General features: G+C 37.7%; 1 protein-coding gene across 2 annotated transcripts in view; it reads left to right on the top strand.

Annotated features, from left to right (window-relative positions):
* si:dkey-15h8.17 (uncharacterized protein LOC100034454 homolog) overlaps positions 1-23954 on the top strand; it is a 40736-nt gene extending 16782 nt beyond the window's left edge. The window contains exons 5-9 of one of the 2 annotated variants that reach the window (XM_061891172.1): positions 2075-2482; positions 5502-5961; positions 7324-7393; positions 12545-12710; positions 23560-23954. In XM_061891172.1, the coding sequence (XP_061747156.1) occupies positions 2075-2482; positions 5502-5961; positions 7324-7393; positions 12545-12710; positions 23560-23680 (1225 nt within the window). In that variant the 3' untranslated portion in view covers positions 23681-23954. Of the gene's footprint in view, positions 1-2074; positions 2483-5501; positions 5962-7323; positions 7394-12544; positions 12711-17380; positions 17759-23559 lie in introns of those variants that run through there. The other variant, XM_061891173.1, reaches the window with a different exon arrangement.
* Positions 23955-24954: the final 1000 nt, after the last annotated feature.

Here is a 24954-nt window from a genome sequence, read left to right as displayed (position 1 = left end):
TTACCAGTGTAGTTATTTAGATATTATAGAGTTCCGGTCGGACGTTTTTTCACGGGACACATTGCTGTTGCACCAGTGAGCCATGGATGAGGAGAGCCTGCTCCGTTATTATTTTAAGTAAAGTCTGAATGTCATTAAAACAGTTAGCTCCATCTTTTGACACTTCTTCCACTCCCATCCTTGCACGCTACACCGCTACAACAAAGATGATGGGGAGAAGACGCTGCCGAAGGTGAGCCACGTAAATAAGTTCGCCCACAAAACGGCGCATCCTGAAGTGGCTTGAAAATGATCTGTAAAACATAATCTATGCAACATTTTGACCAAAGAACCACCATTACATGTTAAGTAGACCACAGGGAAATGTTTTACATTTAGAAAAAAATTATAATATGACCCCTTTCATGCGCCCTACAATCCGGTGCACCACATGTATGAAAATAGACCTGAATAGATCCGCTCATCGGCAACGCACCTTAAAATCTGGTGCTCCATATGGTCCAGAAAATACGGTAATTGGATCCTTGTGGGAACCTACACTGTAAAAAAAATAAAATAAATAAAAAAAAAACAGTAAAACACCAGCAGCTGTGGTTGCCGGGAATTGACCGTAAAAAAATTATGTCACAATGTCGAGAGCATTACAATATGTTGACGTTGAATTTGTTAATTTTACAGTTTTGCTTATGGTACATTAATATGAAAAAAAACAGATATATTGTTAACCAGGTGGAAGCCAGAGTACCCGGAGAGAACCCGCGTAGTCACAAAGATAACACAAAAAGGGAATTGAACCCAGGAACATCTCACTATTAGGTATAGCACTAACCGCTGTACAACCGTCCTGCCCTGCTACCAAAACTAGTATCTTCAAAATGCCTGTTGTACAAATACTTTAAAGTATTTGTACAACCTTTCACTGGACAACTCACATGTTAATTTGTGTTTTAGCGACACCTACTGATCACAATCATTCATTACTTGACATTATCTAATGCACTTCTGCCTCGGAGACTTTGTATGTGTAGGTAATATGTAACTAGAAATATTTGTTTATATTGACAAGTCTTGTTTTTGACTGCAATGCCATCTGTGCCTTCGGTAAGAGACTAAAGTACAAGGAAAAAACAAAAGTGTGCTAATTGGAGTGGAGTGTTTGCACAAGTAAAGGAGCTGCAAACCTACTTGTATCATAGATTTTAGATGCAGGCCGATACCATGCAATACGTTTTTGTTGCTGCTTATATCAAACCGATATCAATATCGGATTAAGGTACCCCATGTTTTTAATATGATGGATTTGCACTTCCTTCTCTTGAAAAGATAGACTCACAATGAAAATTGTCACCCCAGTGAGTTGTGCAAAGGATGGGATTGTGTGAACCTGGGTTTCTTAACCATAGGGCCAGGGGCCCATTGTTGGGCCACTAAAAACATATATTTCTCAGCTGTGGTCCGTATAGTTGTAATACACTTTTCCACCACTTGTGGCAGTAATGACAATATCAAGCAAGTTTGGCGCTAAAGTCATAGAGAAGTTTGTTAGCGCAAAAATTATGACTAAATTGGGGAAGCTCTATTTTCATTTGCTCTTTATATTTATTGACAGTTTATTTAAGAAACATATACCATGGTTATTATTTATTACATAATTAAGTTAGAATGTGTTTATTTTAGCACAACTAATTTGTAAATTGTAATAAATATTTGATATGAAAAATATTTTTCATCAGTTTTTTTGAATGTATATGACTGTTTATTTAAAAATATATATTAATTTAGTTGGAATGTATTAATTTTGTCACTGTGTAATTGTATGGACATTTAGTTTTCATCAGTTTTTACGAGTTTCTTCTTTTGCAGTGCATTTCATTAGTTTTTACTTTAATAATCAGCCTGACCTAAGCCTTGATAATAATATTTATGAATGACACACACTTTCATATCATTTGACAAGGCTGTAAACTGTAATTAGGTCAGATATAATTATTGAATACCATTTAAATTACTAAATTGGTGGTAATTTGGCCCCTCTATATACATTTTATCTTACGAAACACTTTCCTATCGGCAGGCCCTGGCATGCAGACTTCCAGGTGGACTGGGACCAGATGCCGCCGGCGATCCGAAGCGCGGTGGAAAATGAAAGAAGACCGTCGGCGCAGGACCGAAAAGCCATGGTCACCATGGTGGTGGACCAGATGATGCGGCACGACCGCAACCCCACCAGAGCCATGTGTCACAGTGTCATCCGGGGCATCGTGAGGAGCTTCCCCAAGAGCTTTGCCGACGTCGGAAGGCACGGGGACCTGGTGGGAGACGGCTGCCACTCCCTGCTTCAGCAGATCAAAACAAGAGTGGAGTACATGAACAGAAATAATACTCTGGCACGGCGACGCAGGCAGAAAAGGCAGCGGGCGGGCGTGTCGGCGGAGGCGAGAACGTTTGCAAGGAGACCGACTGATCAATACGGATGTGTGAGGTTTGTGTTTGCTGTGTGCCATTTTGAAATGTGTGTGTGTGTGTGTGTGTTAGGGGTGTAATGATTCATTTGAACAAAGATTCAATTCAGGGACGTTCTTGTAGAACACGGTGGTCCAAACTTTTTGAGTTGAGGGCCGCGTTGGGCAAAGAAAATATGTTTAAGGGCGGAAAGCCGACTGAATGTAAAGTAACTGTGTGTGTGTGTGTGTGTGTGTGTGTGTGTGTGTGTGTGTGTGTGTGTGTGTGTGTGTGTGTGTGTGTGTGTGTGTGTGTGAGTTAGGGGTGTAACTGTACACAAAAATTTCGGTTCGGTACGTACCTCGGTTTAGAGGTCACGGTTCGGTTAATTTTCGGTACAGTAAGAAATGAACAAAATATACATTTTTTGGTTATTTATTTACCAAATTTGTAAACAATGGCTTTATCCTTTTAACATTGGGAACACTATAATAATTCTGCCCACGTTAATCCACATTAAACTGCCTCAAGTTGTTGCTTTGATTAAAACTAAATGAAAAAACCTTTCTTCTACATATAAAAAGTGCAAGATTAAAAAGTTTCCATTGAAACTGTTTAATGTCAACTCATCATGCTTAATTTATTACAGCATTTGGGAAGCCTGTAGTTGACTTTTATTATGTAAATGTTGTATTTTTATCAACATGTGATAGCAGGGACCCTGCTATTCAAAACTAGGCTGCTACATTACTAATGATTCATGTAACTATAGCTGAAAAATAGTACAATTGCAATAGGAGAGACTATTCATCCCTGAACACAATGGAGTTCAATGAAATAACAGACAGATAGGGCTTTGCTGGCCCTAAAACACGCACACGCATGCACGCACGCACACACACACACAGTAAAATGAGCAAACGTTACGCTAAAAGCTAATTAGCCTTCATCTCAAGCCTATACTGTGAGCGAGCCGAGCTGCAGTTTAAGTTTCTAGAAGGTCAACGGGCTCATAGTGATGTTTGTAATAGTTGTGACTGGGAAGTGTTTAGTATAATTTGGGTAGAGTCCGCTCCTCCCCTGCTAGACGAATATCTGCTCGACGCTAAAGCATTGACTACATCGTTCTGAAGTCTGAATACGCTCTGCTGATTGGCTGTTACATCGCTCTGAATACGCACTGCTGATTGGCTTTGTATGTAACCAATCAGATGGTTGTGTGGGCGGGACAATGAGGCAGAGACAGAGGCAGAAAGCAGAGCAGCTTGTGAAGACTTCTGCTTCCGAACTTGTTCGATACAAATACCCGTACCGTTACACCCCTAGTGTGAGTATGTGTGTGTGTGTATATATATATATATATATATATATATATATATATATATATATATATATATATATATATATATATATATATATATATATATATATATATGTATGTATATATATATATACATGTGTGTGTGTGTATACATACACACGTGTGTATACATACACACACACATATATATATATATATATATATATATATACATATATATATATATATATATATATATATGTATGTATGTATGTATGTATGTATGATATGTACATGATTATATATGTAGGGCAGCGCGGTGGAAGTGGGGGTTAGTGCATGTGCCTCACAATACGAAGGTCCTGCAGTCCTGGGTTCAATCCCGGGCTCGAAATCTTTCTGTGTGGAGTTTGCATGTCCTCCCCGTGACTGCGTGGGTTCCCTCCGGGTACTCCGGCTTCCTCCCACCTCCAAAGACATGCACCTGGGGATAGGTTGATTGGCAACACTCAATTGGCCCTAGTGTGTGAATGTTGTCTGTCTATCTGTGTTGGCCCTGTGATGAGGTGGCGACTTGTCCAGGGTGTACGCTGCCTTCCGCCCGAATGCAGCTGAAATAGGCTGCAGCATCCCCACGACTCCGAAAGGGAGAAGCGGTAGAAAATGGATGGATTATGTATATATCCATCCATCCATTTTCTACCGCTTGTCCCTTTTGGGGTCGCGGGGTCCTATCTCAGCTGCATTAGGGCGGAAGGCGGGTTACACCCTGGAAAGTCGCCACCTCATCGCTGGTCCAACACAGATAGACAGACAAAATTCAATCTCACATTCACACTTTAGGGCCAATTTAGTGTTGCCAATCAACCTATCCCCAGGTGCATGTCTTTGGAGGTGGGAGGAAGGCGGAGTAGAACCCACGCAGTCACGGGTAGAACATGCAAACTCCACACAGAAAGATCCCGAGCCTGGGATTGAACTCAAGACTGCAGGACCTTCGTATTGTGAAGCACATGCACTAACTCCTAAATCCCCTGTGCTGCCCATTTATTTATATATATGTTTATGTATAAATGTATGTGTCTATATATATATTTATCTATGAGAGAAAGAAAGATTTTACTAGCAACATATAATTGACATAATATTCTTGACTCGTTAAGTGGTTAATTGTATAAAAGGACCAACCAAAAATATTGATGGTGGCAATAAATGGGGAGAGGGCCTCATACCGATACGCTTTCATGATTCCCAGAATGCCTAGCAACGGCCCTGATTGTGGGTGTTTGGATGATCAGCATCTGCATAGTCATGGGGCGGCATGGCTCGGTTGGTAGAGTGGCCGTGCCAGCAACTTGAGGGTTGCAGGTTCGATTCCCGCGTCCGCCCTTCCTAGTCACTGCCGTTGTGTCCTTGGGCAAGACACTTTACCCACCTGCTCCCAGTGCCACCCACACTGGTTTAAATGTAACTTAGATATTGGGTTTCACTATGTAAAGCGCTTTGAGTCACTAGAGAAAAGCGCTATATAAATATAATTCACTTCACTTCATGAAGACGTTGATGCAAAATGGATTACAGGCGCTTTTCTGCTCTCTTAACTCACGTTTCGTAGATCAGATTTGCGTGTGCTGTCAAGTTTGCGCGCGGACCTTCGGTGAATCAGGTCTTCCATCTTTGACAAAAAGTGAGAAAATTCCTTCCATAATAGTGGTCCTCCACAGGAAAGGAGTTGTTATAATACGGTGTTGTCTTGCAGGTGGTGTCCTGTGGAGCTCCCAGAGGGAGAGACCGAAGAAACCTTGGACGCCGTCAAACGGCTTCTTCGTGACATTCACTCGGCGGAAGGCATGAGCGCGGCCGAGAGAGCGGCCCCTCTGATGGAGAAGACCTACGTCATCCTGCGTCGGTACCTCAACGGCAACCCTGCGCCGTCCATGGCGGACGTCAAGGAAGAATGGCCCTTTCTTTTCTCCCTCCGAGGTTTTTACTCCCATTTTTATCTGCTGACTGACATCCGCATCCTCTCCAAGTTACAAGAGGCCATGTGCCACAAAGGCAGCACGCTTCTACGCTTCTGCCAACAATACGACCATCGGGGGATCAAGGAGGTCCTGTCACGGTTCCAGCCGGAGACTTGCGACAAGACCGCGTGTGTCCTCCTGCTCTTGCTGGCGTATTTTACCGAGCCTGCTGCAGCCATCATGCTCCAGACCGAGGTGAGTTGTTCAAACACCCGCATATTCAGCACTTCACCTTCGCTGATTTGTTTTAAAGTTACGGGAAAATCTGCCATTTTATGCTTCACTTAGCCTAAATTGATTTGAACAGAATATTTTATTTGATTCGTCATGTCCAATCAAAGCTTTTTGGACTAAGCCGCATATATGTATGTTGTAAAATGACTATCTTACAAAACCCAAAACCGTTGAAGTTGGCACGTTGTGTAAATGAAAACAGAATACAATGATTTGCCAATCTGTTTCAACTTATATTCAATTGAATAGACTGCAAAGACAAGATAGTTAATGTTCTAACTAAGAAACACAAGCTAGCCCTCCAATCAGCTAAACAGACCCAATAACTCCACGGTGACGTTTTGGTGAATTTACGAAATTGAAACAACACAACAAGAATGCCATTGTCAGTTAATAATACTAACACGGACACTTGTAAATGTCTTAGCATATCAGCTAATACTAACGACGCTAGCGCGGTTGCACGTACAAATGTGCATGAAAACACTCCTACAGACATCACACACTGGACGGTTTAGTAAGTAAGACTTGTTTTAGTTATATTGTAAAACTTACAAACGTCGCTCGGTGTGGTGATTCAAGAATCTGTACAAGTAGAACCGCTATGGATGGCTTAGAAGAATGGACAGTAATTGTAATTTGGTTGAAAGCTCTACACCGGGGGCCCTTCGAATCGTTTGATTTGGCCCGCCAAAGGGTGTCTTCCAAATGTAAGACATATTCATACTGACCGTTTAAACATCACGGTCCAATATCAATTTCTTCTATTTTAGTCAAGTTCTTTGCAAAAGATTCACATGCTCGGCTGTTAGGAGCTAGCAGCTACACAACAGTTCTCTGATTTATTCAATTTAATGGATAAAACGTTTTCTAACTTTCCACGCTGCGGAAAAATGTAAGTATGAAGAATTCCTGCTGATATCGGATCAGTATCGGTATCACCCTTAACGCTCACTCAGTCATTGATGGCATCTTCGCAAGGCTGACTAGTTGCTGTCTATGATTGTTATTGGTACGAAATACAGGGACTTTTTGACTATTTGTGTTTCAAGCATAAAATTGCTGCGTTGGCACATTTTCACTTTTACCCTCGTAGGCAAAACATTTTTTTTTAATATTTGCATTATGGCCGTCAACCAAAAAAAAAAAAAAAAAAATTAGCTGCGGTGTTTTATGAGCCGCTGGGTACAGAACGTAGGAAAAAAGACGCGGCTTACAGTCCGGAATTTACACTACCATTTTATTAGCAGGTATCTGCTGCATGTTCCTATGGCCCCAAGTTAACTATGTTGATCTTTGCTGTTGTGTGCTTCCACTTTGCAGATGTGCACCACAGCTGCTGATGTGCAGGCTATGGTGGAGCTACCAAGCACACCTTGCTTGGTAGTCCAAGGTACTCTCTGGATTTTTATGTTGTTTCCTTTTGGTATCGATTGTTATACAACACCATTTTATATATATATATATATATATATATATATATATATATATATATATATATGTGTGTATTTATGTATTTATATGTATATATGTGTGTATTTATGTATGTATATGTATATATGTTTGTAAATATATATCTATGTATATGTATAAATATGTATATGTGTGCATATATATATATATATATATATATATAGATATAGATATATATGCTAATAAAAGTAGTTCCTCTGTGTTAGCGCTTATAACAACAATGAAGTATTGTTGGCAGTTTTTAGATGTTTTTTGGGGATAGACGTAAAAGAGTACTCGAACCTGCTTCGTTGTTAGCCTTCTAACACAAGCCTTTTTTTACTATTTAGACTGCACACAAAAGAAAAACATGTTTTTATCTTACATAAGGATTGTGAATGATTGGCAAAATTCCATAAAAAAAGGTGAAACCCTCCTTGAAAGTTGTATTTTCCAGTTTCTAACTTTAATCAAAGGTCCTTGAACGCACCACAGGTATGTGCCATGAGATGCAAAAGTGAAATGTGTGCAAACTTTCTCCTATTCTGCCACAAATAGATTTATATTTTTTTACTTTTAAAGTTTCTAACTTTCATCAAAGGTCTTTGAATGCACAAATGTGCCATGAGATGCAAAAGTGAAACATGTACAAAACTTTGTCCTTTGCTGCCACAAATATATTTCTATTTTTTTACCTTTTAAAGTTTCTAACTCAAATCAAAGTTCCTTAAACGCACCACAGGTATGTGCCATGAGATTTAAAAGTGAAACGTGTACAAAACTTTCTCCTATGCTGCCACAAATAGATAAATATATTTTTTACCTTTTAAAGTTTCTAACTTTATTCAAAGGTCCTTGAATGCACCATAGGTATGTGCCGTGAGATGCAAGAGTGAAACGTGTACAAAACTTTCTCCTATGCTGCCACAAATAGATTTATATATTTTTTACCTTTTAAAGTTTCTAACTCAAATCAAAGTTCCTTAAACGCACCACAGGTATGTGCCATGAGATTTAAAAGTGAAACGTGTACACAACTCTCTCCTATGCTGCCACAAATAGATTTATCTTTTTTTACTTTTTAAAGTTTCTAACTTTAATCAAAGGTCTTTGAATGCACCAGAGTTATGTGCCATGAGTTGCAAAAGTGAAACATGTACAAAACTTTGTCCTCTGCTGCCACAAATATATTTCTATTTTTTACCTTTTAAAGTTTCTAACTCTAATCAAAGGTCCTTGAACGCACCTCAGTTATGTTCCATGAGATGCAAAAGTGAAACGTGTACAAAACTTTCTCCTATGCTGCCACAAATAGATTTATATATTTTTTACCTTTTAAAGTTTCTAACTTTAATCAAAGGTCCGTGAATGCACCACAGTTATGTGCCATGAGATGCAAAAGTGAAACATGTACAAAACTTTCTCCTATGCTGCCACAAATAGATTTATCTTTTTTTACTTTTTAAAGTTTCTAACTTTAATCAAAGGTCCTTGAACGCACCACAGTTATGTGCCATGAGATGCAAAAGTGAACGTGTACACAACTTTCTCCTATGCTGCCACAAATAGATTTATATATTTTTTACCTTTTAAAGTTTCTAACTTTATTCAAAGGTCCTTGAACGCACCACAGGTATGTGCAATGAGATGCAAAAGTGAAACGTGTACACAACGTTCTCCTATGCTGCCACAAATAGATTTCTATTTTTTTACCTTTTAAAGTTTTTCTAACTCTAATCAAAGGTCCTTGAACGCACCTCAGTTATGTGCCATGAGATGCAAAAGTGAAACGTGTACAAAACTTTCTCCTATGCTGCCACAAATAGATAAATATATTTTTTACCTTTTAAAGTTTCTAACTTTATTCAAAGGTCCTTGAATGTACCATAGGTATGTGCCGTGAGATGCAAGAGTGAAACGTGTACAAAACTTTCTCCTATGCTGCCACAAATAGATTAATATATTTTTTACCTTTTAAAGTTTCTAACTTTATTCAAAGGTCCTTGAATGCACCATAGGTATGTGCCATGAGATGCAAGAGTGAAAAATGTGTGAAAAACTTTCTTCTATTCTGCCACAAAGATTTATATTTTTTTAACTTTTAAAGTTTCTAACTTTAATCAAAAGTCCTTGAACACACCACGGTTATGTGCCATGAGATGCAAAAGTGAAACATGTACAAAACTTTCTCCTATGCTTCCACAAATAGATTTATATATTTTTTTACTTTTCAAAATGTCTTAACTTTAATCAAAGGTCCTTGCACGCACCACAGTTGTGTGCAATGAGATGCAAAAGTGAAACGTGTACAAAATTTTCTCCTATGATGCCACAAAGAGATTTCTATTGTTTTACCTTTTAAAGTTTCTAACTCTAATCAAAGGTCCTTGAACGCACCTCAGTTATGTGCCATGAGATGCAAAAGTGAAACATGTACAACATTTTCTCCTATGCTGCCACAAATAGATTTCTATTTTTTTACCTTTTAAAGTTTCTAACTCTAATCAAAGGTCCTTGAACGCACCTCAGTTATGTCACGTGCCATGAGATGCAAAAGTGAAACGTGTACAAAACTTTCTCCTATGTTCTAAGAGATATATTTATATATTTTTTGCCTTTTAAAGTTTCTAACTTTAATCAAAGGTCCTTGAACGCACCTCAGTTATGTCACGTGCCATGAGATGCAAAAGTGAAACATGTACAAAACTTTCTCCTATGCTTCCACAAATAGATTTATATACTTTTTTACTTTTCAAAATTTCTTAACTTTAATCAAAGGTCCTTGAACGCACCACAGTTGTGTGCAATGAGATGCAAAAGTGAAACGTGTACAAAACGTTCTCTTATGCTGCCACAAATAGATATATATATTTTTTACCTTTTAAAGTTTCTAACTTTAATCAAAGGTCCTTGAACACACCACAGTTACAGTATGTGCCATGAGATGCAAAAGTGAAACGTGTATAAAACTTTCTCCTATTCTGCCACAAATAGATTTATATTTTTTTAATTTTAAAGTTTCTAACTTTAATCAAGGGTCTTTGAATGCACCACAGTTATGTGCCATCAGATGTAAAAGTGAAACATGTACAAAACTTTGTCCTTTGCTGCCACAAATAGATTTCTATTTTTTTACCTTTTAAAGTTTCTAACTCTAATCAAAGGTCCTTGAATGCACCACAGTTATGTCACGTGCCATGAGATGCAAAAGTGAAACATGTACAAAACTTTCTCCTATGCTTCAACAAATAGATTTATATATTTTTTTACTTTTCAAAATTTCTTAACTTTAATCAAAGTTCCTTGAACGCACCACAGTTGTGTGCAATGAGATGCAAAAGTGAAACGTGTACAAAACTTTCTCTTATGCTGCCACAAATAGATATATATATATTTTTTACCTTTTAAAGTTTCTAACTTTAATCAAAGGTCCTTGAACACACCACAGTTACAGTATGTGCCATGAGATGCAAAAGTGAAACGTGTACAAAACTTTCTCCTATTCTGCCACAAATAGATTTATATTTTTTTAATTTTAAAGTTTCTAACTTTAATCAAGGGTCTTTGAATGCACCACAGTTATGTGCCATCAGATGCAAAAGTGAAACATGTACAAAACTTTGTCCTTTGCTGCCACAAATAGATTTCTATTTTTTTACCTTTTAAAGTTTTTAACTCTAATCAAAGGTCCTTGAACGCACCTAAGTTATGTCACGTGCCATTAGATGCAAAAGTGAAACGTGTACAAAACTTTCTCCTATGCTTCCACAAATAGATTTATATATTTTTTACTTTTCAAAATGTCTTAACTTTAATCAAAGGTACTTGAACGCACCACAGTTGTGTTCAATGAAATGCAAAAGTGAAACATGTACAAAACTTTCTCTTATGCTGCCACAAATAGATATATATATTTTTTACCTTTTAAAGTTTCTAACTTTAATCAAAGGTCCTTGAACACACCACAGTTACAGTATGTGCCATGAGATGCAAAAGTGAAACGTGTACAAAACTTTCTCCTATTCTGCCACAAATAGATTTATATTTTTTTAATTTTAAAGTTTCTAACTTTAATCAAGGGTCTTTGAATGCACCACAGTTATGTGCCATCAGATGCAAAAGTGAAACATGTACAAAACTTTGTCCTTTGCTGCCACAAATAGATTTCTATTTTTTTACCTTTTAAAGTTTTTAACTCTAATCAAAGGTCCTTGAACGCACCTAAGTTATGTCACGTGCCATTAGATGCAAAAGTGAAACGTGTACAAAACTTTCTCCTATGCTTCCACAAATAGATTTATATATTTTTTTACTTTTCAAAATGTCTTAACTTTAATCAAAGGTACTTGAACGCACCACAGTTGTGTTCAATGAAATGCAAAAGTGAAACGTGTACAAAACTTTCTCCTACGATGCCGCAAATAGATCTATTATTTAATCTTTTAAAGTTTTTAACTTTAATCAAAAGTCCTTGAATGCACCACAGTTATGTGCCATGAGATGCAAGAGTGAAACGTGTACAAAACTTTCTCTCATGCTGCCACAAATAGATATATATATTTTTTTCCTTTTAAAATTTCTAACTTTAATCAAAGGTCCTTGAACACACCACAGTTACAGTATGTGCCATGAGATGCAAAAGTGAAACGTGTACAAAACGTTCTCCTATGCTGCCACAAATATATATAATATATATATATATTTTACCTTTCTTATATCACCTCCTCCTTGTCCAAAAATGCTGTGTAAAGCCTGAAAGGTGAACTTTGATGACCTTACGACGTTTGTATTTTAAACATTTGTGACTTTATTCAAGCATATATTTGTGTTATCTTACTATAAATGTCATTCTTTTTTTTAAATAATTAGCATATTTAAATGACAAAAAAAATAATCCAACTTTAGAGAAGCCCAGGGGCCCCACCGTGCTTGGGCCCCCGGTACAACATTCTCACTTTCTCCTTTGCTGCTGATTTTCGTTTGGTTGTGATTGATCCATGTTTTCACACAGGCACATTTTTAATGTTGTGGAAGTAATTCTTCATGTTCCCTTCCGGCTCCTAAAAGATGCTGACCAATGTGTCCTTTGCAGGGGACGTTCTGAACCCGTCGGCTTGGATGCTCTGCGTTGACCGTCGAGTGGTGATGGGCCCGCACTCCAACTTCCTTCACGGGCTCGCTTCGGTCTTTGCCAGCTACTACATCTTCAACTTGGAGTACCCCGTGGACGGCTCGTGCACCCTGGAATTCATCCAAAGGTATGGACGCCAAGCCACGCCCCCTTGGTTACTGTTGTCATGTCCCACACCACGAATTTCAAACAATATTAGCGTATATTTCCTTCCCGGTGCTGAAAATCTGTCACAGCGAACACTTAAAGGGGATTGTTGCTTATAATTCACAATGCTCATGTAAGACGAAAACATGATTATTTTTGCATTATAACTTGTAAATAAAAGCAAGTAAAAGTCAGCTAACAATCGAGGTAGCTGGGTACGATTAATTCCGCCTTTATATATATGCTTTAAATATAAATGTAATGTAGCAGCACTTAGTGTAGCACTCAATGTAGTAGCACTAAGCTAAATACGTCAATATTACACATAATAACGTGTAATATTGACGTATTTAGCTCACTAATCATGGCAGACTTCATGAGAGACAACAGGTATTACTTTGGGACAGATGATGATCCAGAAACATATTTTTGGGTCTGAACATAAGGAAGACGATGTACAAGTTTTCAAAACTGAATAAGAAACAGATGCTGCAAGTAGCCGTATTGCTAAGTGCTATCAAACCGTCAACGAAATAAAACAATCACTTACTGTACAATGTCTGCTCTCACTGACATGCAGCCTGATGGGATGTTTATATATTCCTGTTTAGATGAATAATGATAACGCTAACACAGGTATAAAAAAAAAAAAGTGGCCAAATATGAGCATATTTTTGGTTGTCAAAGTTGACCCAACTTCTCATTTCATGTCCATTACCTTCTACTATCCAGGTGAGAGGCATAATTTAAAATCTAGAATTAATTTAACCAACTCAGAGGCTCAGCTTAATATGTCAACATAGCGACCTACAAACCCTGTTTCCACATGAGTTGGGAAATTGTGTTAGATGTAAATATAAACGGAATACAATGATTTGCAAATCCTTTTCAACCCATATTCAGTTGAATGCACTACAAATACAACATAATTGATGTTCAAAATTATAAACTTTTTTTTTTTTCGCAAATAATAATTAGAATTTCATGGCTGCAACACGTGCCAAAGTAGTTGGGAAAGGGCATGTTCACCACTGTGTTACATCACCTTTTCTGTTAACAACACTCAATAAACGTTTGGGAACTGAGGAAACTAATTGTTGAAGCTTTGAATGTGGAATTCTTTCCCATTCTTGTTTTATGTAGAGCTTCAGTCGTTCAACAGTCTCCGCTGTCGTATTTTACGCTTCATAATGCGCCACACATTTTCCATGGGACACAGGTCTGGACTGCAGGCGGGCCAGGAAAGTACCCGCACTCTTTTTTTACGAAACCACGCTGTTGTAACACGTGCTGAATGTGGCTTTGCATTATCTTGCTGAAATAAGCAGGGGCGTCCATGAACAAGACGGCGCTTAGATGCCAGCATATGTTGTTCCAAAACCTGTATGTACCTTTCAGCATTAATGGTGCCTTCACAGATGTGTAAGTAACCCCTGCCTTGGGCACTAATGCACCCCCATACCATCACAGATGCTGGCTTTTGAACTTTGCGTCGATAACAGTCTGGATGGTTCGCTTCCCCTTTGGTCTGGATGACACAATGTTGAATATTTCCCCCAAAAATTTGAAATGTGGACTCGTCAGACCACAGAACACTTTTCCACTTTGCATGAGTCCATCTTAGATGATCTCGGGCCCAGAGAAGCAGGCGGCGTTTCTGGATGTTGTTGATAAATGGCTTTCGCTTTGCATAGTAGAGCTTTAACTTGCACTTACAGATGTAGCGGCGAACTGTATTTAGTGACAGTGGTTTTCTAAAGTGTTCCTAAGCCCATGTGGTGATTTCCTTTTAGATATTGATGTCTGTTTTTGATACAGTGCCGTCTGAGGGATCGAAAGTCAGGGTCATTCAATGTTGGTTTCCGGCCATGCTGTTTACGTGGAGTGATTTCTCCACATTCTCTGAACCTTTTGATGATATTATGCACCATAGTTGTTGATATCCCTAAATTTCTTGCAATTGCACTTTGAGAAACGTTGTTCTAAAACTGTTTGACTATTTGCTCACGCAGTTGTGGACAAAGGGGTGGACCTCACCCCATCCTTTCTTGTGAAAGACTGAGCATTTTTTGGGAAGCTGCTTTTACACCCAATTATGGCACCCACCTGTTCCCAATTAGCCTGCACACCTGCGGGATGTTCCAAATAAGTGTTTGATGAGCATTCCTCAACTTGATCAGTATTTATTGCCACCTTTCCCAACTTCTTTGTCATGTGTTGCTGGCATCAAATTCTAAAGTTAATGATTTGCAAAAAAAAATGAACATCAAATATGTTGTCTTTGTAGCATATTCAACTGAATACGGGTTGAAAAGGATTTGCAAATCATTGTATTCCGTTTATATTTACATCTAACACAATTTCCCAACTCATATGGAAACGGGGTTTGTAACAGAGTTAGCTCTCTGTCATTGCGGCGCTCCTAAAAGTAGTTCCTCTACGTTAGCGCTCGGTTAATTAAGGAGTATTGCTATGTGTGTGTGTGTGTGTGTGTGTGTGTGTGTGTGTGTGTGTTCTGGCAATACTTATTTAATTGGGAGGGGGGGGTTGGCTGGTGGTAGCGGGGGGGTATATTGGAGCCTCCCGGAAGAGTTAGTGCTGTAATGGGTTCTGGGTATTTGCTCTGTTGTGTTTATGTTGTGTTACGGTGCGGATGTTCTCCCAAAATGTGTTTGTTATTCTTGTTTGTTGTTGGTTCAAAGTGTGGCGCATATTTGTAAGAGTGTTAAAATTGTTTATACGGCCACTCTGTGTGACCTGTATCGCTGTTGATCAAGTATGCCTTGCATTCTTGATGCCTTGTGTGTGTGTGTGTGTGTGTGTGTGTGTGTGTGTGTGTGTGTGTGTGTGTGTGTGTGTGTGTGTGTGTGTGTGTGTGTGTGTGTGTGTGTGTGTGTGTGTGTGTGTGTGTGTGTGTGTGTGTGTGTGTGTGTGTGTGTGTGTGTGTGTGTGTGTGTAAAAGCCGTATATATTATGTGACTGGGCTGGCTTGCTGTTTGTATGGAGGAAAAGCGGACGTGACTTCAGATTGTAGAGCCGATAAAGGCAGTGCCTTTAAAGCACGCCCCCAATATTGTTTTTCAGGTGGAAATCGGGAGAAATTCAGGAGAATGGTTGCCCCGGGAAATTTTCGGGAGGGGCACTGAAATTCGGGAGTCTCCCGGGAAAATTGGGAGGGTTGGCAAGTATGCCTTCAGGGCAGGGGTCACCAAGCTTTTTTAAACCAAGAGCTACTTCTTGGGTACTGATTAATGCGAAGGGCTACCAGTTTGATACACACTTAAATAAATTGCAAGAAATAGCCAATTTGCTCAATTTACCTTTAATAAATAAATCTATATATATTTTAAAAAATGGGTATTTCTGTCTGTCATTCCGTCGTACATTTTTTTTCCTCTTATTGAAGGTTTTAGGTAGAGAATAAATTATGAAGAAAAAAAACACTTAATTGAACGGTTTAAAAGATGAGAAAACACGAAAATAATGAAAATTAAATTTTGAAACAGTTTATCTTCAATTTCGACTCTTTAAAATTCAAAATACAACCGAAAAAAAGAAGAGAAAAACTAGCTAATTAGAATCTTTCTGAAAAAATTTAAAAAATAATTTATGGAACATCATTAGTAATTTTTCCTGATAAAGATTAATTTGAGAATTTTGATGATATGTTTTAAATATGTTAAAATCCAATCTGCACTTTGTTAGAATATATAACAAATTGGACCAAGCTATATTTCTAACAAAGACAAATCATTATTTCTTCTAGATTTTCCAGAACAAAAATTTTACAAGAAATTCAAAAGACTTTGAAATAACATTTAAATTTGATTCTACAGATTTTCTAGATTTGCCAGAATAATTTTTTTGAATTTTAATCATTAATTAGTTTGAAGAAATATTTCACAAATATTCTTTGTTGAAAAAACAGAAGCTAAAATGAAGAATTAAATTAAAATGTATTTATTATTCTTCACAATAAAAAAAAAATATTTACTTGAACATTGATTTAAAATGTCAGGAGAGAAGAGGAAGGAATTTAAAAGGTGAGTGTTTAAAAATCCTAAAATCAATTTTAAGGTTGTATTTTTTTCTCCACAATTGTCTTTCTAAAAGTTATAAGAAGCAAAGTAAAAAAATTAATGAATTTATTTAAAAAAGTGAAGACCAAGTCTTTAAAATATTTCTTGGATTTTCAAATTCTATTTGAGTTTTGTCTCTCTTAGAATTAAAAATGTCGAGCAAAGCGAGACCAGCTTGCTAGCAAATAATTAAAATTTCAAAAATAGAGGCAGCTCACTGGTAAGTGCTGCTATTTGAGCTATTTTTAGAACCGGCCAGCGGGCGACTCATCTGGTCCTTACGGTCTACCTGGTGCCCGCGGCCACCGCGATGGTGACCCCTCCTTTAGAGGACCTCTAACGTTATGGGGACAAAAAAACAGGAAAATAAAGGGAAACCTTTTAAATGATAGTCTGATCCATTCTGAAGATGCCTAAGTGATTTTTAAGCTTTGACCCATAAAACTTGTTTACTGGTTAGTTTGGATCATTTCATATTTAATTTGAACTTTTTTTTTTTAATGGTCCTCAGTCGCGTACAAATTTGTGTGAATTATGCAAAATTTAACCATATTAACTTTTTTTCCCTAAGGTCCCCAGTAAGAATGATCAGCACATTACATCATCAATCCGGAGATTTAAAGACCAATATGAGCTAACTGGGCAGTGGCCATTTTACATCTTTTTTTTTTTTTTTATGCCTCCACAACCTGTAAAAAGGGTGGTCCCCTCAAGTGATGATCAAAAACTTCAAAAAAGTTTGTTTAGGTCCGGTCCTATCATAATTAAAAACTTGCTGCGGTATGAAGCCCGCTTCCTCCTATCTTTTCAATACGCGCAGGGACAAAATGGCTGCCAGCGAGACACAAAATGATGTTATACTATGGTTGTACGGTATACCGGTACTAGTATAGTATTGCGGTACTAATGAATCAAAAACAGTACTATACTCTGTTTGAAAAGTACAGGTTCCACCCCTTTTTTAACTGGCATGACGGCGCATCTTTGTTACATCCAGAGGTGGGTAGTAACGCGCTACATTTACTCCGTTACATCTACTTGAGTAACTTTTGGGATAAATTGTACTTCTAAGAGTAGTTTTTATGCAACATACTTTTACTTGAGTATATTTATGGAGAAGAAATGCTACTTTTACTCCGCTCCATTTATCTACAATCAGCTGGCTACTCGCTACTTTTTTTTATCGATCTGTTAAAGCACGCTTTGTTTGTTTTGGTTTTGTCAGACAGGCATTCAAAGTAGGAACTACGCATGCCTGCGTTTCACCAATCAAATGCAGTCACTGGTGACGTTGGACCAATCAAACAGAGCCAGGCGGTCACGTGACCGTCACACGTCGAATCCGACCTAAAAAAGTTGAAAAAGTTATTGGGGTGTTACCATTTAGTGGTCAATTGTGCAGAATATGTACTGTACTGTGCAATCTACTAATAAAAGTTTCAATCAATCAATGAAAAGTGTAAAGGAAAAAAGACACTTTTTATTTCAACCGTACTTCCCGTCAAAAGCCTAAAGACTGATCGCACAGTTCCTGTCTTCACAATAAAAGCGGCGCTCCATCGCGCCTGCGCTAACAAAATAAGAGTCTCCGAAAGCCAGCGCAAACAAGCTAGCAAGCTACGGAGTTTGCCGCCAATGTATTTCTTGTAAAGTGTATAAAAACGAATATGGAAGCTGGACAAATAAGATGCCAAAAACCAACGACTTTCTTGTGGTATTAGACAGGAAAGAGGAACTTTTTTTCTCCTCCATTTGAAAACGTGGACATTATCAGCACTATACTGTCTGATTCCAATCAATGCAAGTCATCAGAATCAGGTAATACTCCAACTTATATTCTTGTCTTCATGAAAGATAGGAATCTATATGTTAGACATGCATGTATATTCATTAAAACACCTTTAACATGTCAACAAAAACGGCAAAATAACTAAATATAAATTATATACTGTATATATAAATGTATGTATATATATGTATATATATATATATATATATATATGTATATATATATATGAGGTAGATCACCTAGACTTGGGCATTTATTAAGTAATTGATTAACGTTGAAAAACTTATTGGGGTGTTACCATTTAGTGGTCAATTGTAGGGAATATGTACTGTACTGTGCAATCTACTAATACAAGTTTCAATCAATCAATCAGTGAATGCCTATTGAGCCTATTGTGCTGTTAAGTTATTGTGGCTCAATTTGTCTTAATTTTTTTTATTTTAATGTATCATTATTTAATATATATTATTTTTTTAGTTGCTTAAGAGATATTCCTGGCTACGAATTTGCTCATTGCCATTTTTATGTTTTTGTGCATTATTTGTTGCCGTAATTATTAAACAAACAGGTTACTCATCAGTTACTCAGTACTTGAGTAGTTTTTTCACAACATACTTTTTACTTTTACTCAAGTAAATATTTGGATGACTACTCCTTACTTTTACTTGAGTAATAAATCTCTAAAGTATCAGTACTCTTACTTGAGTACAATCTCTGGCTACCCTACCCACCTCTGTATACACACACACACATATATATATATATATATATATATATATATATATATATTTATTTATTTATTTATTTTTTTTGGGGCTGCAACTAACGATTAATTTGATAATTGATTAATCTGTGGATTATTACTTTGATTAATCGATTAATAATCAGATAAATAGTAAATGGGTTATACTTGTATAGCGCTTTTCTACCTTCAAGGTACTCAAAGCGCTTTGACACTACTTCCACATTTACCCATTCACACACTGATGGCGGGAGCTGCCGTGCAAGGCCCTAACCACGAACCATCAGGAGCAAGGGTGAAGTGTCTTGCCCAAGGACACAACAGACGTGAGGAGGTTGGTAGAAGGTGGGGATTGAACCAGGAACCCTCCGGTTGCTAGCACAGCCACTCTCCCAACTGCGCCACGCCGTCCCCAAGACGAGACAAACTACATTTCTAACATTTCCAATACTTTATTTAAAAAAACAGCATACTGGCACCATGTCCTTTCCACTTGCCAAATAAAACAAGACAAGTATTACAAAAATGTTTTTGTTTTTTTTATAAAGTGCACCATTGTCCTGCACAATAGCAATAATTTTGCTTAGGGGAATTTCAAACCTGGCTACTACCTATTCCAACCATTCTACAATGTTGGATGCTGAATGTCTTTCCTCTAGTGGCATGGTGGTAAGGGAGATTGACTTCATATTGGAGTCTCCAATGTAGTGGCATGTATTGCCAAGGTAGGCTACACTTGTCCAAACATCAGTAGTGAGAGCAATTTAACTCTGGGTGGGATTTATGTCGGTCTACACTGCATGGAATGTCTGCTAGTACTTCCTCTCCATTAGTTTTGGTAAGATGAGAGAGAAAGAAGTCCTTGATTACATTTGTCATTAGGGCCCCGAATTCACAGCCTAATAAGACCCAGGACAGCTGAGTGGTTAACACTGTTGACCATCAAGCAAGGCGAACTGGGTTCAAATCTCAGTAAGGACTCAGGGTTTATTTTTCAGTAGTGAGACAGGTGCTCAATTAAATATGTCATTGGGGCCCGAAATCTTGCTCTAAGAAGACTAAGGATAGCTGAGTGGTTACAGTAGCTAGCTCACAATCCAAGAGTGCAAGGATCAAATCCCTGCCAGGTTCACTGGTAACTATGAAAACTCCAGCAGCAAGAGTAAATGTTTTATATTATAGCTCACTGAGACAGGTTCGCGATTAAATATGTCATTGGGGCCTGAAATCTTGTCTAAAGAAGACCAGGGATAGCTGAATAGTTAAAGCTCCTGACTCTCAATCAAAGGGCACTGGGTTCAAATCCCAGGCAAGTTGATCGGTAACTAGGAAAGCTATTGTTTTGTATCATGGTTTACTGAGACAGGTTATCAATTGAATATGTCATTGGGGCCCGAAATCTGTCCCCAAGAATAGCTGAATGGTTAAACAGCTAGCTCCCAATCAAAGGGTCCTGGGTTCAATCCCAGTCAGGTCGATCAGTCTTGCCAAGCCAAAGAGAGGGAACGCCGGAAAATGTGGGGGTGCATCACCTCCCCCACACAAAGTAAAGCTAAGTGGTAGCTGGTTAACTAACCTATAGTTAAAAAGTATGGGTAAAAATAATGACAAATAGTCCAAACGTCTAAGGGTAACCTCGGGGGTTAGCTCCTCCTGAGTGCTGAGGCTAAAGGGGTGGGAATAGGAACATGAATAATTAATCAGTGTGAGTGTTGACCAATCAGCTCTCCTCGGTCTTACCAACAAATAGTCAATTAGTTAATAAAAAAAAATAAGTACAACAAATACGAATAATTGAAGAGAGAAAAAATTTCAATTGGATAATGAAAAAGAAAAAAAAAGATTGGATGAATAAAAAGAAGGATGGATAATATTAAAAACACTATTAAGAAAAGTTAATTGCATATCATTTATTAAAATTATGGTTTATCTTTTTTTCATCATCCAATTATTCATCATTTATATTTTTTTATTATTCAATTGCAGCTAGTCAGGAGGATTCGTCCACCCTTTTATTTTTCTTTTGTTTTTCATTATCCAATTAGAAGTTTTTCTCTCTTCAATCATTCCAATTGTGTTGTTTTTTTTTATTATTAACTAATTGTTGGTCAGACCGAGGAGAGCTGATTGGTCAACACTCACACTGATTAATTATTCATGTTCCTATTCCCACCCATTCCAGCCAGGAATTACCGATGGTACACTTACCAACTTTAGCCTCAGGAGGAGCTAACCCCCGAAATTACCCTTAGACTTTTGGACTATAGACTATTTATTATTATTATTACCCATACTTACCTTTTTAACTATAAATTAATTAACCAGCTACCACTTAGCGTGGGGGAGGTGATGCACCCCCACATTTTCCGGCGTTCCCCCTCTTTGGCTTGGCAAGCCGATCGACCTGACTGGGATTGAACCCAGGACCTTTTGATTGGAAGCTAGCTGTTTAACCATTCAGCTATTCTTGGTCTTCTTAAGGACAGATTTCGGGCCCCAATGAAATATTCAATTGATAACCTGTCTCAGTAAACTATGATACAAAACAATAGCTTTCCTAGTTACCGATCAACTTGCCTGGGATTTGAACCCAGTGCCCTTTGAATGGGAGTTAGGAGCTTTAACCATTCAGCTATCCCCGGTCTTCTTTAGACAAGATTTCGGGCCCCAATGACATATTTATTCGCGAACCTGTCTCAGTGAGCTATAATATAAAACATTTACTCTTGCTGCTGAAGTTTTCATAGTTACCGGTGAACCTGGCAGGGATTTGATCCTTGCACTCTTGGATTGTGAGTTAGCTGCTTTAACCATTCAGCTATCCTTTGATGTCTTAGGAATAGATTTTGGGCCCAAATGACATATTTATTTGCGAATCTGTCTCAGTAAACAATGAGATAAAATATTTACTCTTGCCGCTGGAGCTTTCATAGTTACCAATGGACCTGGGTGGGATTTGAACCCAGACCCCTTTGATTTGTAGATAGCTGCTTGAACTACTCAGCTACCCTTGTACTTCATACAGACAAATTTCGGGCCCCAATGACATATTTAATTGCGAACCTGTCTTGGTAAACTATGATAGAATATGTACTGTACTGTGCAATCTACTAATAAAAGTTTCAATCAATTAATCTAAAGTGTAAAGGAAAAAAGACACTTTTTATTTCAACCGTACTTCCTGTCAAAAGCCTAAAGACTGATTGCACAGTTCCTGTCTTCACAATAAAAGTGCCGCTCCATCGCGCCTGCGCTAACAAAATAAGAGTCTCCGAAAGCCACCACTAACAAGCCAGCAAGCTACGGAGTTTGCCGCCCATGTATTTCTTGTAAAGTGTATAAAAACGAATATGGAAGCTTGACATATAAGATGCCAAAAACCAACGACTTTCATGTGGTATTAGACAGAAAGGAGGAACTTTTTTTCTCCTCCATTAGAAAACGTGGACGTTATCAGCACTATACTGTCTGATTCCAATCAATGCAAGTCATCAGAATCAGGTAATACACCAACTTATATTCTTGTCTTCATGAAATATAGGAATCTATATGTTAAACATGCATGTATATTCATTAAAACACCTTTAACATGTCAACAAAAACGGCAAAATAACTAAATATAAATTATATACTGTATATATAAATTTTTGTATATATGTATATATGAGGTAGATCACCTCGACTTGGTCATTTATTAAGTAATTGATAAACGTTGAAAAACTTATTGGGGTGTTACCATTTAGTGGTCAATTGTAGGGAATATGTACTGTACTGTGCAATCTACTAATACAAGTTTCAATCAATCAATCAATGCCTACTGAGCCTATGGTGCTGTTAAGTTATTGTGGCTCAATTTGCCTTCATTTTTGTTATTTTAATGTATTATTATTTAATATATATTATTGTTTTAGCTGCTTAAGAGATATTCCTGGCTCTGATTTTGCTCGTTGCTATTTTTATGGTCCTTATTTATTTATTTATTTATTTTTCTTTGTCATGAAAAAGGGAGGTTTTTTTGGTTGGTGCACTAATTGTAAGTGTAAAATTGTGACCGGTAAAATTTTGAAAAAAACTTCAAAAAATACAACAAGCCACTGGGAACTGATTTTTATTGTTTTTAACCCTTTTGAAATTGTGATAATGTTCCCCTTTAAAGGAAGAAATGTTATGTCCAAAAGTGTCGAAATATGAATCTGTTGCTCTGGATTATTGTGTACAGGTGCTTCTTGGGCATCAACCCAGAAAAAGGTGCAAAGTCCCAGAAAAGACGCGCCGGCAACATGAACGCACAAATCAGCTCCCTTTTCCGGAAGCTGCTGGATTTTGAATGGTCAGCATGAAAAGATGCCGTCCCTGGTCAGGCAGGACCTTGGCCAACTTCTGGGCTTCCACCCGTCTTCTCCCAAGTGGAGTTGCGGGGGCTGCAGCCAAAGCAGGAGCCCGGACTTCCCTCTGCCCAGAGACTTTGTCCAGTTCTTTCCGGGTCAACTTGTTTTGTTAATGTAGCCTCCTAGGTAAGTCCTTTATGCTATTGTGTAGCAAAATAACATTCTTGTGTTACGTTAACACACTGGACACTTCGCTGCCTTTTCACATTAAAAGTCTGCTTTCGGTCTGGAATACATTTCTAAATAAATGAGAATTATTTCTCAAACTACAGCAACTTATGTATAAAATACAATAGTTATAACTGATACTTCAAAATAAAACACATATATATATATATATATATATATATATATATATATATATAAATTTATATACTAGGGGTGTAACGGTACACAAAAATTTCGATTCGGTACGTACCTCGGTTTAGAGGTCACGGTTCGGTTCATTTTCGGTACAGTAAGAAAACAACAAAATGTTAATTTTTTGGTTATTTACCAAATTTGTAAACAATGGCTATATCCTTTTAACATTGGGAACACTATAATAATTCTGCCCACGTTAATCCACATTAAACTGCCTTAATGTGTTGCTCAGATTAAATAAAATGACAAAACTTTTCTTCTACATATAAAAAGTGCAACATTAAACACTTTCAAGTCAACTCATCCTGCTTAATTTATTACAGCATTTAGGAAGCCTGTTGTCGATTTTTATCATGCAAATGTTATATTTGTATCAACATGTGATAGCAGGGACCCTGCCATTCAAAACTAGGCTGCTACATTACTAATGATTAATGTAACTATTGCTAAAAAAAATTGCACAATAGCAATAGGAGAGACTATTCATCCCTGAACACCATGGAGTTCATGTAGGCTTTATGATGCATTTACATTATTATATCAACTATCAGAGACAAAAACTCATCATTTAACATAATTTGCTTTTTTGCTGCTTCAACACAGCTCAATAAACAATGTCCGTAACACACACACACCGCTAAAAGCTAACTAGCCTTCACCTCAAGCCAGGACTGCGAATGAGCTGAGCTGCAGTTTGTTTCTAGAAGGTCATAGCGATGTTATTAGTAGTTGACTTGGAAGTGTTTGGTACAATTTGGGGAGAATCCGCTGCTCATCTGCTTAGCACCTTATCTGCTCGACGCTGAAGCGCTTACTACATCCGCTCTGGCTGTTACCGCTACGGTTGTAACCAATCAGATGGT

The sequence above is a fragment of the Nerophis ophidion genome, linkage group LG28 (genome assembly GCF_033978795.1).
Source record: "Nerophis ophidion isolate RoL-2023_Sa linkage group LG28, RoL_Noph_v1.0, whole genome shotgun sequence".
In the NCBI taxonomy this organism is placed as follows: domain Eukaryota; kingdom Metazoa; phylum Chordata; class Actinopteri; order Syngnathiformes; family Syngnathidae; genus Nerophis; species Nerophis ophidion.
The sequence above is the reverse complement of the archived record's forward strand: the minus strand, read 5'-3'. Positions and strand labels throughout refer to the sequence as shown.